Source organism: Hordeum vulgare, chromosome 7H (genome assembly GCF_904849725.1).
Source record: "Hordeum vulgare subsp. vulgare chromosome 7H, MorexV3_pseudomolecules_assembly, whole genome shotgun sequence".
NCBI classification, from domain to species: Eukaryota; Viridiplantae; Streptophyta; class Magnoliopsida; order Poales; family Poaceae; genus Hordeum; species Hordeum vulgare.
In genome coordinates this window covers 343,071,722-343,088,639 of record NC_058524.1, presented here as the reverse complement: position 1 = coordinate 343,088,639, position 16,918 = coordinate 343,071,722, and the positions used below count along the sequence as shown (strand labels likewise).

The 16,918-nt window shown below is 44.1% G+C and overlaps 1 protein-coding gene across 1 annotated transcript; it reads left to right on the top strand.

Moving 5' to 3' along the window:
* The first annotated feature begins 5,979 nt into the window (after positions 1–5,979).
* LOC123412061 (F-box/kelch-repeat protein At1g51550) lies at positions 5,980–13,076 on the top strand. The gene is made up of 3 exons (XM_045105015.1): positions 5,980–6,532; positions 11,632–12,607; positions 12,764–13,076. Exons 1-2 carry the CDS (start codon positions 6,169–6,171, stop codon positions 12,600–12,602), a joined length of 1,335 nt encoding a protein of 444 aa, XP_044960950.1. The 5' UTR covers positions 5,980–6,168; the 3' UTR covers positions 12,603–12,607; positions 12,764–13,076.
* Positions 13,077–16,918: the final 3,842 nt, after the last annotated feature.

Below are 16,918 nucleotides of genomic sequence, written 5' to 3'. Positions count from 1 at the left end.
GCTACTGTGCCGAAAAAGAAATACAAAAGGGGTGCGCCGAGGGGTTTCGAACCCACGACCGCCCACTACACCAAAACGCACCTACCACTCTGCTACTCGCTTGGATCTTAATAGAGTAGGGGAGGTAACTCTATTGAGCATCCCCTCGGGTATTTCCTCTGCCCGACGGTGGTCGGAACAGGGGAAGCACCTCGCCGGCGTTACACATCAAATTGGACTGCCGCTCGTCGATGGAAGGGAGTAGGGGCTCCCAAGGTTCCATTTCACTAACTATCACGCCAAGAGACGGCCTACAGCCACGGCTCCTCGTTGCACGGCGGTGCCGATGATAGAAGGGGAACGACGACGAAGCTAGGGCCCTATGCACTGGATCTATCGACAGGAAGGGGGAAGGAAGGCTTGGGCTCACTCACTGGACGAGGGCGTCGTGCTTGTCGGAGAGGACATAGAGGAAGGAGTGGAAGAAGCCGCGTCGGGGAAGAACGTCGGGGAGGAAGCCGCCGTCATCGAAGAAGGGGAAGCAGTGCAGATCCGCTTCTCCTAGCTGCGGGAATGGGTTCCTTGGAGGTCCCGCGTGCACGCCGAGGGGTTGGAGAGGACGCAGGGGTACGACAGCGACGGCGAGGACCTCCTCAGCTTGCGGCCATGGCGGAGGAGCTCGTTCCCTTACCTGATGCCAACGACAAAGAGGGAGGAGGAGATGGGGAAAGAGGTGGCGGCGCAAGGGAGGAACCCTAGCCTTTCACGGACACCAAGGGGTATATATGGAGGAGGAGGAGGCGAGGGACGCGTGACTCAACGTCCGTGATGGCGTTGCTTGTTGTCTCGGCTCCCTCTGACGAAACTGACGGAAGAAGGAGGAGGAAGGAGACGCCGTCTACAGGGAAAGAAAGAAGGTGGGCTGCCTACGAGAGAGGAAGGGAGCTGGGCCAGCTTGTGGGAGAAAGCCCACTAGGTGGTGCTAGATAAGAAAAACGAAAAACCCACTGGGGTTTTCCTACTAAAACAAACAGAGACAAGAAAATAAAACATGGGAAAATCTGTTGAAGCTAAAAATAAAACAAAAATGCCCCTGGTCATAAGGAATTATGACCTATTGAAATAAAATGGAAAAGGAATATTTGGAGCAAATAAATATTTACAAAACAGAATTTAATCCACTGTTTTGTGAATATTTAGCACCTCTCAACAAAGTTGCAAATCACTAAAACCATAGCATCACATCCACCACAAAACATACTGAAACATGGGCATTTTGAAACAGGAATGGAGCAATTGAATCTTGAGCTTGAGATAAATAGAGAAAGGGAAAGTTTTGAATTCTATTGCGATCCACATAGTGCTTCCTACTTTCAAACAACACCCACATCATTTCACATATCATCATCACATGTCATCACACCACATACACATGATCACAAGGCAACAAACACAAAGAAACACAAATAGGCATGGATGAATGGATGCATGAATGCAAAGGGAAAACAAGACAAGGTGACATCACATGAAATAACATATGCATTGAGCTCTCATGGCAATGACAAGATGGACCCACATACAGAAGGTTCCAAATAAGGCAAGTTACACTCTTGGGGCATTACAGCATGTTATACATGTTGGTCATGTATGTCGTGTCAAACGATATGACATCATGGTATGCCTCGGCACAAGCCTTTCTTGCTAAGCCATCCACCCAGAAAATGTTGACAACTCTATCTCCTCATCGTATTTCACCTTGTAGAAGAAATCTGGATCTGTCTTTTGAATATCCTTTAAGTGTGCAATTGTTTCAATCATGTCACCCTCTTTTGTGTCATCTTTACGGAAGCTTGTGCAAAGGTTTGTTACTGCTTTTGGGTCATATGGAACCATCAACTCCGATCCATAGAACTCTTACATCACATGCATCATATGACCTGCACAAAAACAAAGAAAGCAATTGGTTTTTATAAAACATGAGGTTTTCGCACAATATAAGAAATTAAGTTGCACACTTGATTTGTTTTCATAAGCATGAGTTTTTGGAAGTATTCTTACAACATGTCTTATATTTGTTGTTTTAGTTCATTGTTTCCACACTTCCACAACTAATGTGCAGTTGCATAATAATATAGATCCGAGAGTTTTTTCTTTATATAAAAAACATAAAAACAATTACTAAATTTAGTGCAAATTAGTCCTTGCTAACATTTTTTTCTCACATTTTTCTGATTTCTTTACTTTATTTACATTAATTGCATAATAGCATAACTAATTTGCACACTACACAAATTTAGTTGCACGACTTTTAATGATGAAATTGCACAAACACATATAACAGAACTAGAATTATTTTTTGAAAAAGGGAAATTGATGAGTCAACTAGAACTCACCTCTATTTAGGTTGCAGTTGTACAAAATTCAAAAAAATGCCTCAATGAGACCTCAAATATTTGTGCAATGATGGCTTGTTGACTAGTGGATGGTTGTGATCACGAACAAAGTGAATTACCTCCCACCGTCCATCTATCAGTTTTACCAACATTTTTTCCTTGCACCCAGTCTACTTTATTATCTCACATTTCCTTTTCTTCTTCTTCTTGTGGTTACCTTTAGCTTCTTCTTCTCTAAAAACTGGCAGCTCATCATCTACGTCTTCATCACCATTGTTTGGTTCGGGATCTGGTATGGGATCAAGGATAGGGACAGTCTCTGCTCCACCTTCATCAATTTTTGGCTTCCTATATTGTTTGCAAACAAACTGTTGTTTTTCCAAGATGTTGGTACGACTTTGCCTCCTTGAAGTGTTCATTTTGACACAAAACCAACCCCTAGGGGCGTAGCTGTTGTAGTCTTCCCTAGCAATTTCAAGGTTATCAAATATCATGCCAACATGGGCCCCATTGGCTGGAACCAGCCTCATCATCTCCATCTGCTTGCACAGTAGCATCGCCACCTCCTGCTCTCAATTCAGTGTCAATTGGACCAGCAGTGGCCACCTCAGTGCCTATGTCAGCTAGAGTATGACCATCGGACTCCAAAGAGACAACTACACGACTATTAGTTGTTGGTGGCTACCCTACGATGTCAATAAAAGCTTTAGGAAACCCACTGTGACTGCAACTGGGAGATTGTACATGCCATGCGCCAATGTCAGAGACATCATGTGGAGCCTCATTGGTTTAAGGAGGAAGCTCATTGACATTAGGAGGCAGTTCATTGAGATCTAATATGTCTTGGAGCACCCTAAGCGAAAGTTGCATAAGTAGTTGAAATTCAAATCATCGCCAAATTAGTTAGTTCTCAACATGAGTTGCACAACAATGCAAAACAATTGCATGCTGTAGTCAAATAGTTGCACAATTTATAGCTTTTATAGCTGCACACACACACACAAAGTGTACACCTTAACTTCTTTTTCTAACTAACACCATTACAATCAATTACTACTTTAGTTGCACAAGAGTGTAACAGTGTTGCATAGTGCACTTAACCTAGCTACACAAGTTAATTTTCCACTTTTAATTACTTATTCTATTGCATACAATTTGTTGTACAACTTGCTAATTTTTGTAGACTAAAATTTGCACGGGAGAAAACACAAGAACGTGTTTTTCATTTTTCTCACAAGGATTTTATTTCTGTTAGGATCTCGAATACAAATATTTCTGATGGAGATGATGTAGATTGTGTGCACATAACATTTAGCCTTCACAAGCACATACAATGACAAGAATGCTAGTCTCCGAGTGACGAACAGTTCAAGTTTGGCTTTTGTATAGTAGTTAGCTAGGTGGATCACTACTTTTGCATACTTCGTTACATAGACTATTGTTTTTCTACTTTGGTCGTTAAAATATTTCCCATTTTGTGTAAATTGCGTGTGGAACCATTTACATATGCTTGATGGATCACTGCTTTTTAATGTGTGTTCCACTATGTAGTACAAAAGTTGGTTAGCACAGGTTGATTGGTTGCATAGTTATACCTCATAAACTACACAGGTTCTGTTGCACTTTATACTACAAAAGTTGGCTAGTATAGCTTTTGTTGCCGCACAGTTTCACTAGTAAATTTGCACACGTACTTTTATCACTCGCAAAATTGGAAGTCTTACTGGTTTAGGCACACGCAAAATTGGAAGTTTTATAGGTTTAGGCACACGCAAAATTGGGTGTATTATTTGGCTTGTGCCAGGTGTTTTGCACAAGATTGATTCGGTTTTATAAGGTATTTACCTTTTTTGCTCTATGTTGCACTTATTACTACAAATGTTGGACAACAGAGCTACTTTAGTTGCATAGTTTTAGCAGTCCAATCCCTTGTACATTGGTTGTACAAAAGTTGGCCATCAGAGCTTATTTAGTTGCACAATTTTACCAGTAAAATTGCTCAAACACTTCTTGGCCTAGGCTCAATAAAAAGTGGATGGAATTCAATAGTTTTTTGCACACCTAACAACAATTTTTTGATCAACCAATAGAAAGTCGTGTAGAGAGAGCTTTGGGGCAAGATGTGAAGAGGAGGATGTAGAGTAGAGAAGAGAAGGACAACTCACATGTATTTCCTCTGTTCTCTCTTTAACTTGCTTCTGATTTCAACTCCACCCTCCCATGAAAATCTGTTGTTGTTCCTCCATTAGAGCAAGCTTTCCGTGGTGAAGGGGTTGATCTGGGGCAGTTTTGGGGTGGAGGAGGTGGATCTGGGCAGTTTTGGGGTATAAGAGGCAGATCACGGGTGGACCTAGGGCCTCTAGTCCCTTTTTATGGACTTAGAGGGCCTTGGGCAAACACGTGACCGACGATCACGAAGACAAGCACGGGGGGACCAGATGGGTAGTGGAGATACGTTTCCTCGCTTGGGGGACCAAAACTTGCCTTTTTCCGGAGTGAAGGACCAAAAATTATCTTTTTCGGTCGGCTGCTCGCTAAGACTAAGGCTGCCTGTAATGGAGAGCATCGTATACTAGTATCATGCATATGATACTACTTCCATAATGCATGATATCATAAGTTGGTACTTCCTCCGGCACGGTTTAGAAGGCGTGCTTGGAAATTCTCTGGAACCTAGGTGGTTATTGATTGGATGTGAGATGAAGTAAAAAATAGCATTCACACTATACATGCATATAGAAATAGTACAACGGAGTACTAATTAGCTGCTAGGAGTAAATGCAATGCGCCTTAAACCTTGTCTATTATGGAAATGCACGTAAATTTAACTATGCCTTTTAAACTGTGACGGAGGTAGTATCTAGATTGTCTTATTAATTGTTATGCATGACACAAAGTAATACAACATTTAATATGATACGGTATCATAATATGATACCACATCCTCTTTTTCCTCATTTAATGATGTGACACATCATCAAATAAGTCTAGTTGGCTTGTATGATACTATTCCCTCTATGCCTAAATAATTATAGTTAGAGAGAACTAGACTAGTTCTTCCCAACTACAATTATTTAGGTACACGGGGAGTACTTATAATACTCTTAGGCCTGTTCCAATGCATCGTCTCTTATCTCGTTATCATAGAAGCATTAATAATTTAAGATACAACAATGTTAATGCATTATTTCTTATGAGTTGTATCTACATTTAATAATTTGGGGTAATGCATGCATATTATTGAGCTAGAATCATTTTTTGGCTATAAACACGTACAAGGGTTGTATGTTAGCTAAGATACAATCTTACTTGTATGTTAGCTAAGATACAATCTTACTTTTTTTCTTCATTACCTAGTATGCCACGTAAAACAGTGCTAAGAAACCACTCCATCCGTTCCTAAATATAAGTCTTTTAAGAGATTTCATTAAAAGACTACATACAAAACAAAATGAGTGAATCTATATTCTAAAGTATGTCTAAATATATCCGTATATAGTCCTATAGTGAAACCTCTAAAAAGACTTGTATTTAGGATTGGAGGGAGTAGGAGTGACACATGTTTATTACGACCTTCCTAACCGGCCAAATGCCGCTCTCTAGACGCGTCCAACTTACTATACCTGGCAGGTGAGGCATCTAGCTTCTCATAGGATCCAAGCACCAAACAGGCCAAGAAACCAAGAACCATGTACAACACGCGGGGAATCGCCTGACAATCATGACGCCCTAGGAGACAAACACCATGGGAAGTCACAGAGCGCAAGTGCCAAGAATCGACAAGCAGCAGTAAGCAATGGACGCGGGCGCCGTCGGACACCTGGGCTACGACCAGGTACTATCCATCCTGCGCCTCCTTCCAGCCGAGGCTGTGCTATCCTTCGCCGCCACCTGCCGCGCCTTTCGCGACTGGGCCTCCTCCGACGTGCTCTGGGAGGCGCTCTGCCGACGGGACTGGGGGGCACGCGCCGCGGCGGCAGCGCTCGTGGACTGGCGGTGCGGCGTGCCTTGGCGCCGCCTCTACGCCGAGGTCGCCCGACTGAGCGCCCTGCAGGCGCGCCGGCTCCAGGTGAAGGGCACCTCGCCACGGCCCCGTGCGTCGCACTCCCTCAACCTCGTGGCCGGCTGGCTACTAGTCTTCGGCGGTGGCTGCGAGGGAGGTAATTGCCAGTTGTGTAACTCTTCCAGTCTATTCTTGTTATCAAATTGCTTTCTCTGGGCTTCGTATCACATCGAGGAATTTGATCATTTGGGGGTGTGTTGGAATGAAGAACTGTAGTAGATTTCGTTCTGAAAAATTGCTGACAGACTAAAAAATTTCAGAGATCCTTATTATGGCATAGTAGTGTCGGAGCTTGTTAATTTAGTATGCGATATTTTTTTTGTTTGTGCAAGATTAAGATAAGTAATCAGAAGACAAATTTTACTTAACTTGCGCCATTGTTTGGAGATCCTAGCTGCAGATTAGCTGAGTGAAAAAAAATTATTGGGAGGAAACTTTTGATTATTTGGAGTATTGTAGTATTTGATTGGATTTAATTATACAATATAAGAGTGTTGTTCCGCATTTGCTGTTTACCATTCACATCACCATGCTTGCCAATGTTTGTTCAGATTCAGTATCTGTTACTTAAAGGGACAAGGTGCCCCATTGCAATGGAATGGACCTGGGGCCAGGACGCTAGCTTACCGGGCTAGGGATTGCATAACAAGTGCTAATCAAGACTTTTGACCTAATACAGAAATAATAGGAATGCTACACAATCATAGATTACATCTCTACATATCATGAGTCCTGTTTCTATGCACCTCTACAGAAAATTTGCACAAATCTTAATAGTATAATAGTTATAATTAGGGGCAAATTGGTATAGTAGTTGCAATATGGCTCTAAATCAAAGAAGACCAAATCAACAACAAAATTAGCTCCTTTGTGGGATATTATGTCTCTATTCCTTTTTGAATGCATTATCTCCCTGAAACTAAGACGCGTGGTCTATTGTTCTTGCTGTGGCAGCCATCTATCTAGTATGCTCGAATGCACGGATACTTCAGCTGACCAGCGAATCCGTATCAGATACCGTATCCGATACGGATACTCCTCCGATACGCCCCCGATACGTATCCTTGGAGTATCCAAGAATAAATGATTTAAAACAATTGCGATACTCGAAGGATACTTTGCCAGTAGACACGGCCCAGCCCAGGTAAGAGCCCACTCAGCCAGGTTAAGAGGCAACCAACAACCCTATTGCCACGATGCCCTCCATCCTTTCCCTCCCAGCATCATTCCTCCCTCCAGTGCTCACACCAGGCGGTGGCAATTGACATTCTGAATGTACTTAGAGCATCTCCAACAGCCGCGCTTCGCGTCGCGTCCAAAAAATGTGTTTGCCGCGCGCGCTTCGGCTGGTTTAGCGCGGGGATAGGCGCTGGCTCCAACGGCCGCGCTATAATGCAGCGCGCGCGCCGCTCCAGCAGCGCCCAAAAATACAGCGCGCGCAGCACGCACAAACCACATATACATTTCAAAAAATAGGAGCAAAAATGATCAAATAAACAAAATAAATCAACAATAAATAGTCATTACAACTCAAACCAATAGTTTATCGTTCAGTACAACAAATAATGCAATAAACACAACCAATAGTTCATGAACAATACAATGTCGAATGCAGAAATCATGCTCTTTCTCGTCCATGCCATGCCCACCACTCTTCAATCAGATCCTTATGAAGTTCATTGTGCGTTGCGGGACGCCGAATGGCATGATAGGAGGCAACAAAACGGGCTACCCTTTCGCCCTCCGTCGCACTCGCACGGGATGTCCCAAGAGCTCATACCGTGAGTAGTCTAAATCTTGGCCACGCTCATTCTCGATGATCATGTTGTGCATGATCACACAAGCGTGCATGATGTACCAAAGCATTTTTTGATCCCAAAATCTAGCCGGTCCTCTCACAATAGCAAATTGGGCTTGCAAAATCCCAAATGCTCTCTCCACATCTTTTCTAGCCGCCGCCTGAGCATTGTGGAAATAAGATTTTTCTTACCTTCCGACTTTTTCAACGGCTTCACGAAGGTTTGCCACTTTGGATAGATGCCATCCGCTAGATAATAGCCATAGTTGTACGTACGGCCATTTGCTACAAACTGCACCGGTGGCAACTCACCATCTGCAATCTTATTCATCAGTGGTGACCGGTTGACAAATTGATATCATTCAAAGATCCAGGCATTCCAAAGAATGCATGCCAAATCCAAGTCTCCTGATCGGCCATCGCTTCAAGGATTATAGTGGAACCCTTTTTTTGGCCGTGGAATTGCCCATGCCATGCCTTTGGACAATTCTTCCAACTCCAATGCATGCAATCTATTGAGCCAAGCATGCCAGGAAAGCCGCAAGCCTTGTTCATCGCCAATAGCCTTGCGACATCTTCAGCAGTGGGAGATCTCAAATACTCCTCGCCAAACACTTGCACAATTCCCACTGCAAAGCGCTTGACACACATGATGGCTTGGCTGTCACCTTCAGAAAGGTGCTATGCCCGAGCTCTCCGGCGGCATTCCTCCTTTGCTGGAAAAACCGGTCATGGCTCGCTAGTTTCTTTGCAATGCGCTTGAACAAGTCGGTGCTCATCCTAAACCGGCGACGAAAATACGACTCCGGGTATGTGGGATTCTCCACGAAATAGTTCTTCATCAATCTGTTATGGGCATCAATCCTATCTCTCCAATTTTTCTCCCGACCCATAACCGAACCACCGTGCTTCGGTTTTTTATTGATATGCATAGCTAGGATCATTGCAAGATCCTCCTCCTCTTCCATATCATATTCTTCTTCGGAAGAATCATACGACGAACTCATCTACAATGTTCAATACTATACTATAAAAACTGCAATTCAAAACATGCACAAAATTCATAAGTTTGAGCAATACATACCTTGTAGGCGTTTTGTCGAACACCTTGCGGGCGCGCTGCGGCAGCGAGCGCTCGGGCGCTGTTCCTCGGACGACGGAGGCGTGCGAGGGCCGGCGGGACTAGGAGGGGGTGGGGCGGAAGCGCGGCGGCGCGGGGAGGCCGGGGAAGCGCCTGAACGGTCGCCGGGGGGGGGGGGGGGGGCGCGGGGATAGGCCGGGGAAGCGCCCGAACGGTCGTCGGGGGGCGCGAGCGGCGGCGGCGGCGCGGCCGGATGGGGGTGGAAGTGGGGAGCGAGCGCGCGAGAGTGGAGGAGCGAGCGAGCGAGAGTGGAGGAGCGAGCGCGGGCGAGTCCAGCGCGCGGGAGCTGGCGCAGCAAATAAGTGGCGCGCGATTGCGTTTCGGCCAGCGCGCTGAACTGCATATGCCGCGCGCGCCGTTTTTGCGCGCCCGCTGGAGCTACCCGCCGCGTTGCGCGCGCGCTAAAACGGGCTATTTTGCAGCGCGGCGCTAGTTTAGCGCGGCTGTTGGAGATGCTCTTAGAAATGAAGTTGCAATGGCTCAAACTGCATCACCACAAAGCAAGCCTAATTTCTATACCTTTTCTTTTGAATTTAAAAAAGTACAACGTATCCGTATCGACACTTCTAAAAAATGACAAATTTACGTATCCGTATTGGCCCGATACTGATATCTGTACCCGTATCGGTGCATCCGAGCTAGTATGTATTGGTGGACTTTGATATGTGTGGATCGCTCCTCGTGATCGTGTTTGTGTCTTGGTTAAAGATCTGCTACTTGGTACAACTCACTCGGAGCAGATATATATGGCTTCATAAGACAATAAAAAGTTGTAATGAGTAGGCACTACTATTGATTCATTAGTTGGCAAGGTATATGATGTTGGCGTGGGGCATCATTAGAAAGATCACAGAAAATTCTTCGTACATGCATGAGTTAGGAGTAGTAAAACCTTTTTCTTATCGCAAAACTAGTACAAGCTTTACAGATAACTTTTGTTTTAGCATAAAATAAATGTCAAAACTAAGATGACTAGTTGGCTGCTAAGTTTAATCTTCAGCATTTGTTTGCTTTTAAATGTTCAAAGTTCTACGAGGGGTGTACCAAAACAATAGCCACACACTATGCTGCAGCAGCATGGAAAACCAATATACGAGACATGCTAAACTTAAAAATCTTGAAATGTTTTAAATGACACCTTTAGACCTATCTAACTATTTTTTTAGTTCATTTGTTGTTACTGACTATAGCTGGTTTTTGCTGTTCTCAATTTTCATCTCTATGCTTGCCAATGTCTGTTCAGATTCAGTATTTATCTTTCAGTCTTTTTAATTAAGTCTAAACACCACACTATGTTGGGGTAAGGTCGCTGATTGCCTTGTTTAGTAGGTTGAATATGACCTGTATTACCTTGGCCTGTTAGGTTTAAAAGATTGAAGTAAAATTTAGTTTGTTTAGGGACAATGGCCTTGTCTTCTCAGTAACTTTGGTCATTTATTGATCATAGATGTAGTAGCTGGTACTGAGCAAAATTATGTCTACCCTAGAAATATGCAAAATCTTTCGTAAATCACAAATAAAGGGTTATATTCGTTAGATGTCTTTTCTCCTGTGAAAATTGTATGGATGTGCGTGTTATGACCAGAGGCCCAGTTAGCCAAACTGGCCTAGTTATCTTAATAATATTATGGGCTTAGCCCAATTTATTATAGCCTAGGGAACTTATATATAGTCATGTAATCAACACTTTTGAGATTAAGCAAAGATCAATCTATTTTGATCGGCTCCAACTAGGAGCCGGTGCCCTAACCCTAGCCGCCTCTACTACTCGCCGCCGCCTCCTCCCTGCGCCTAGACGGCGCCGTCGCGCCGGCCGCGGCGCCCTCGTCTACTCCAACCTTCCTCCTACCCTTATAACCTAAGGCAGAGGGCCGGTAGAACCCTAGTTTCTACCAGTGTGATGATGTTTCTGCTCAAGTATTCAAGAAGTTTTTAATAATAAAGATGTTAATTTCTGAAATAGACGGTTTTGTTCCCCCAAAGCCAGTACCGCGCTACTATTCTGTCAATACGTGTGTACCTTAGTAGAAATTATAAGTGACACTGTCGATAATTAGCAATATGAAGTTTCACTAGTTCCATTGGTTTAGGTTATCTATTACTGTGAGCCTTATAAATAGCGGTGGTTTCCGTTGGTTATAGTGTGTGCATTGGCTTGGATACAGACCAAAAAGCGTGGGCAAAAGTAACAGGTTATGTTTGTTCCGATTTATCCCAATCTTGTATGCTTTCTGATATTTTCTTTTGCTCTAGTTAGGTCGTCATCTTGATGATATCTGGGCGACATATGTTGGAAATGGAGCCGGAACTGGATCGTCCAATGTACTTAGCTGGCAGCAATTGGCCTCTGGCACTCCAAGTGGTCGTTTTGGTCATTCATGTGTTCTCGTTGGTGATGCACTAGTCCTGTTTGGCGGGATTAATGACCGTGGGCTTCGTTTGAATGACACATGGATAGGCGAAATAATTTGCGAAGAACCTGGCAGGATGATGATCTCATGGAGACTGCTTCAGATAGGCCCCCTGGCACCATCTCCTCGCGGGGCCCATGCAGCCTGCTGCATAGATGATAAGTTAATTGTGATTCACGGTGGGATAGGGGTGCATGGAAGCCGGCTTGGTGATACATGGCTTCTTGATTTCTCCGATGGACTTCGATCTGGCAGTTGGCGCCAAATGGGGGACACTGGACCTTTGCCTTCAGCTCGTTCTGGCCACACCTTAACTTGGATTGGTGATAGGCGCATGGTTCTTTTTGGTGGTAGAGGATCAGAATATGAGGTGCTTAGTGATGTCTGGCTGTTTGATATTGGTGATCATTTCCTGCAATGGAAAGAGCAAAAGTACAATTTGTCTAGTATTCTTGGTGAATTGCCTTCTCCCCGGGCTGGGCATTCAGCAACATTTCTCTTTGGTGGCAAGATCCTTGTATATGGTGGGGAAGACAAAGAAAGACGGCGGATGGATGATTTCTGGATCTTAGATATACCAGCATTACTTCAGTTTGAGTCAGGTACCAGGAAAATGGCAAAGAGGATGTGGAAAAGACTAAGGATTGATGGTCAATCCCCAAATTGCCGGTCCTTCCATGGGGCATGTGTAGATACTTCTGGTTACCGTGTGTATGTTTTTGGTGGAATGGTTGATGCACTTATGCATCCTGCAGAATCCTTGGGTTTGAGGTTTGATGGGCAGCTGTATCAAGTGGAGCTTGTGCTGCATCTCTAGAACCTGTATGATGTTTTCCTATGAATATTTTCCTAGAGATAACTGTTTAGATCTAGGAATGCAGTATTGTGTAGTTTTTCTAGTCACAACACTTGGATAGTAAATTGAAGATCTCGCTCACAATATTTAGATGATCAAGATCTCAATATTGTTAATTTCAGCTGCCAGAATGGACATTGTGATGATGCTGAAAAATGGTTCTTCACTGTCAAGTGCGCATGGGTGCAAGACCTGTCACTGATATCTGAAAGCAACGGTGATGTGGAGTGGGTTTGTCCACGTATGTGTTGAGATGTATATCCTTTCTCAAATTCGTATATTAGCAAAGAATGTCTGTCAATATCATCCGAGTAAAGATTGCTATTCCCTCCGATCCGTATTACTTGTGATGACTTCATTATCGCTGTGAAAAGAAGGATTTGATTATCATAAATGATAAACTAGAATGACATAATTGATGATTATTATGCACCATCTGGGGCTTGCTGTTGAGCTTTTCATCCCAGTCAGAAATGCAGCGATTCAACTGCCACACGTGGGGATCATGTTGTGTTGAACTGAGCTCATTATGGTGTCTTGGTCACCCTAATCATGCTAAACGAATCTACTGGGAATAGTTCTGAATCTAGAATATGTCAGTTATTTTTCTTTAGTTGAAGATTGACAGTCCCTTTGTTTTCAGTATTGTTGCTTTCAAATAAAATATACCTTTTTTTTCAATTAGAACATGCATCCATGTAATTCGTTCACACTAAATATTTGAATTCCGCAATTGCAGCTCTGACCGATGTATTTATTCCATATTCAACTTGATCAATTGAAATTTCAGAACATGGAAATTCCTCACCTTTGATTTGGTAGATCAAAAGGTTCATATTATCAACTTGGTACATCATTTTTTTACATAATGCAAATACAGATAATTTACTTCGACGCAAATGGGTGAGAAAACCACAAAGACGCACTACTTTTATTAGTCAAAACTTGTTGCTGACACGTCATTTTCCACTGTGGTCGCTGGTTGGCAGCAGCGATAGCGAGTGATGATGCTGCAACCTACAGCACCATGTTCTGTTCAGAGGTGCAACTTGTGCAAGCACCTTTTTTTAACCTCTGACCTAATAATGTTCTGGTGCATTTTGATCTTGTCCTTTTGAGGATATCTGGCTGCTCGATGAGAAGGCCTTGCTCTGCCGGAGCCAACGATGATACGCGGCGTCTGCTCTTCTCTCTCGAACTCCAGGGAAAATACTTGTTCCAGGCCTTTATGAAATGGATGATGGTGGATCATCTTGTGTCGTGGTCCTTCTTGAAGGCATCGTCCTGGTGTCCTAAAGTTGTCTTGTTTTGCAGGTTCTATCGCTGCTTGCTTCGAGGATGGCGGGGCAGCGCTCGTGGATGAGTGTGATGTGGTATCTTGGTTGGCGATGATGATGACTTCGAGCAAATCCCCAGTATAATATCCCGGCGTAGCAATTAGGTTGGAGGAGAAACATGACACGGACTCAGGTTACAACCCTCGAGAAGAGGTAATACCCTCTTGCCCTAGTATATTGTGATTGGGGTGTACAAAGTACATGTATGAACCAAGGGATTCTAAACTGCCTATCGACTATCTCGAACCTTAGCTTATATAGCATATCGGGGACCATAAGGTTAGAGAGCCTAGTCAACTATGTCGATGAAGATGGAGTCCCCCATGGCTCTAGTATCTTTGCCTTGTACAACAAGTATTTTGGAGTCTTCTGTAAAGCGGGTCTTGTGTTGCTTAACGTGCCCCAGGACGGAGCCGACCTAGGGGGTCCTCAGATCGATAACTACCATGGTGGGGAACCCCTAGGTCGTGAAACTGTCGGTAGCCCGTGAACCAATCTTCAAGCTTGGTTGTGCCTCGACCAACAGAGAGATGTACATTGTCTTTCGGTCAGCAAGGTTGAAACTGGTTCACCGAAGCTTCCCCAACAACATCTGCTCGCAGTCGGACTCCTTGTCGGGATGCCTCCAAAGTCGTGTGCACCATCTTGGCGTCGATCTATCAATGAAGTTACGCGATCTGCACCGCAAAATGTTTCCCGCGCACTTGGCCACCGTGGGCCTTTTCTCCCACAATGGATAAGCTCGACTTGTCTAGTACAATGTGTTAGATCAGACATGTCTCATTAGCTAGTCAGGCCAGACCACGTGTTAAGGTTGACTGATTGGTCATCACGACGTGCGGTGGTGGGCTTGGAAGTTAGAAAGAAAGTGGAGATTGAGTAAACTGCAGTTCGTGTTGTGTGAATCCGGCAATCCAATTTTCAGAAGAGATCATAGTTCAAATGCTAACTTGTCTTGACTTGCCTCCATGATGTATGAGGTTTATGTGCCCACTGTATGCATTTTACTGTTTGGTTGCGTTTTATTATTAGTGGTGTCAACCTTTGATCCCTAGTGGATGTAATATGCAGTAATTTCTTTATCGTATAGTGTATGATTATTCTTTGTTTCTATGTCGTAATTTCTTTATTTTATAGTCTAGGTTTTTTTGGCAAGGGATTGTATAAAGTAGGATAATTATTAGTTACTATATAATCTATTGTTGGAAAGGCCAAAAGCTTTGATGAAGTTCAACGGGCCAAAACGTTACATGCCTCCATAAAAACAAATAGGTAGGCAGTGCTCGCCGTTATTAGACTAGCCCATTAATTTAAGGTAGATGATAGTTCGCATGGGCCCTTAATGGACTAGATGGGCTCACTCCTTAAATAGGCCAACAACCTTCATCGACCATTATTAGCACTGACTTATTGTGGCCACACATTAACAACGGGCCATAACACACATCGTTATTAACCACAGATGTTGCACGACCAATACAGGCCACGGGTCATTAAAAGTCTGAGACACAACTTCGGTTTAGCTGGGCCAGAATATAACATGGTGGTTAACACACCGAAAGGTGCAAAGGGGCCAAAATGTTCTAGTGAGTCTCGGGAATTAGCAGACTCAAATCTATGTAGGACCATATGACCAATTTACAAAGTGGGCCCTTAACATGACGAAAACCATTTTGTGCCATAAATGTGCCTATTCACTACTTCAGGGAGGTCCTAAAACGACACATGTATAGGAGACACTTCAACGAAACTGTGTGCGATGCACCAATCACAAACAGTATGGTTATAAAACCGTCATCAATAAAAAGAACTATGTGCGATGGCAGACCCATCACACACGATTCAGATAAGAGTTACACGTGCGATGAGTGGCATACAATGGTTCCATATGAACTGTTTGCGATGAGACAAACGGTTTTGGCACAACAAGGTGTGTGCGATACCCGGCAAACAGGTCACTCGCATGAACTGTTTGCGATGAGCCAAATAACACAAATGGTTCAACAAATGAGGATGTGTGTGATACCCGGCAAACAAGTCACTTGGATTAACTGTTCGCGATGGGTCAAAATAACACAAACGATTCGACGTAAGAAGATGTGTATGATACCCGGCAAACAAGTCAGTAATTAGAATTGTGTGGGAAAACTGATAATAAACAGTCGATTCATGCTTGTGTGGCAAACAAGATGTGTATGATACCCGGCAAACATGGTGCAGCCCAACCACATGCGCATGGCGCCCCAAACGTATGTGTTCGTGCAACGGCATCAACCACTCACAGCGCACATGGAGGGACGCCAACAGAGCAAGCGCGAAGGGACACCAGAAGAGCGCGCGCGGTCTCCTTAACCACGAGCAGTCACATGCATAGAGCAGTTGAACACGTAGGGAATGGCCTATACAAGCAGGCCAGCCGCGGTGAGCCGCCGACGTCCTGGGAAACGATATTGTGTTTCACATCACACTGTGGGCCAACGATCTTTCGCAGCGGTGCGTAGAGAATGATTGTTTGCCATGTAATAAAATGCCACCATTTTTCTACTATTGATCGTTTGTGTATTTATCATTTCTTCCTCTCCTCTCACATCTTGTCACTGCGTTGCCACCGGAGGATTCGTGTGCACGCTTCAACATCACATATGCATCTTTTGGGCACGCATTGTCTCGAAGTGGTGTCGGTGAGCCCGTTCCCCCACAAATCGCGTAGGTTCTCGCGCGCAACGACGTAGGCTTCCTGCCGGGCTCGGCGAAATTCTCCAAAACACCAATGCTTGTCAGCCTTCTATATAAATCATCATAGTCGGTGAATCCACATCGCATTCATCCCCTCCCTCCTCGTAGATTATCTAGTTTGCTTCTCCCAATTGTCGATGGCATTGGTCCATCATCATCGCTCAGCTACTCCGCTAGAGGACAACTTCAGCTGGGAGGCTACGC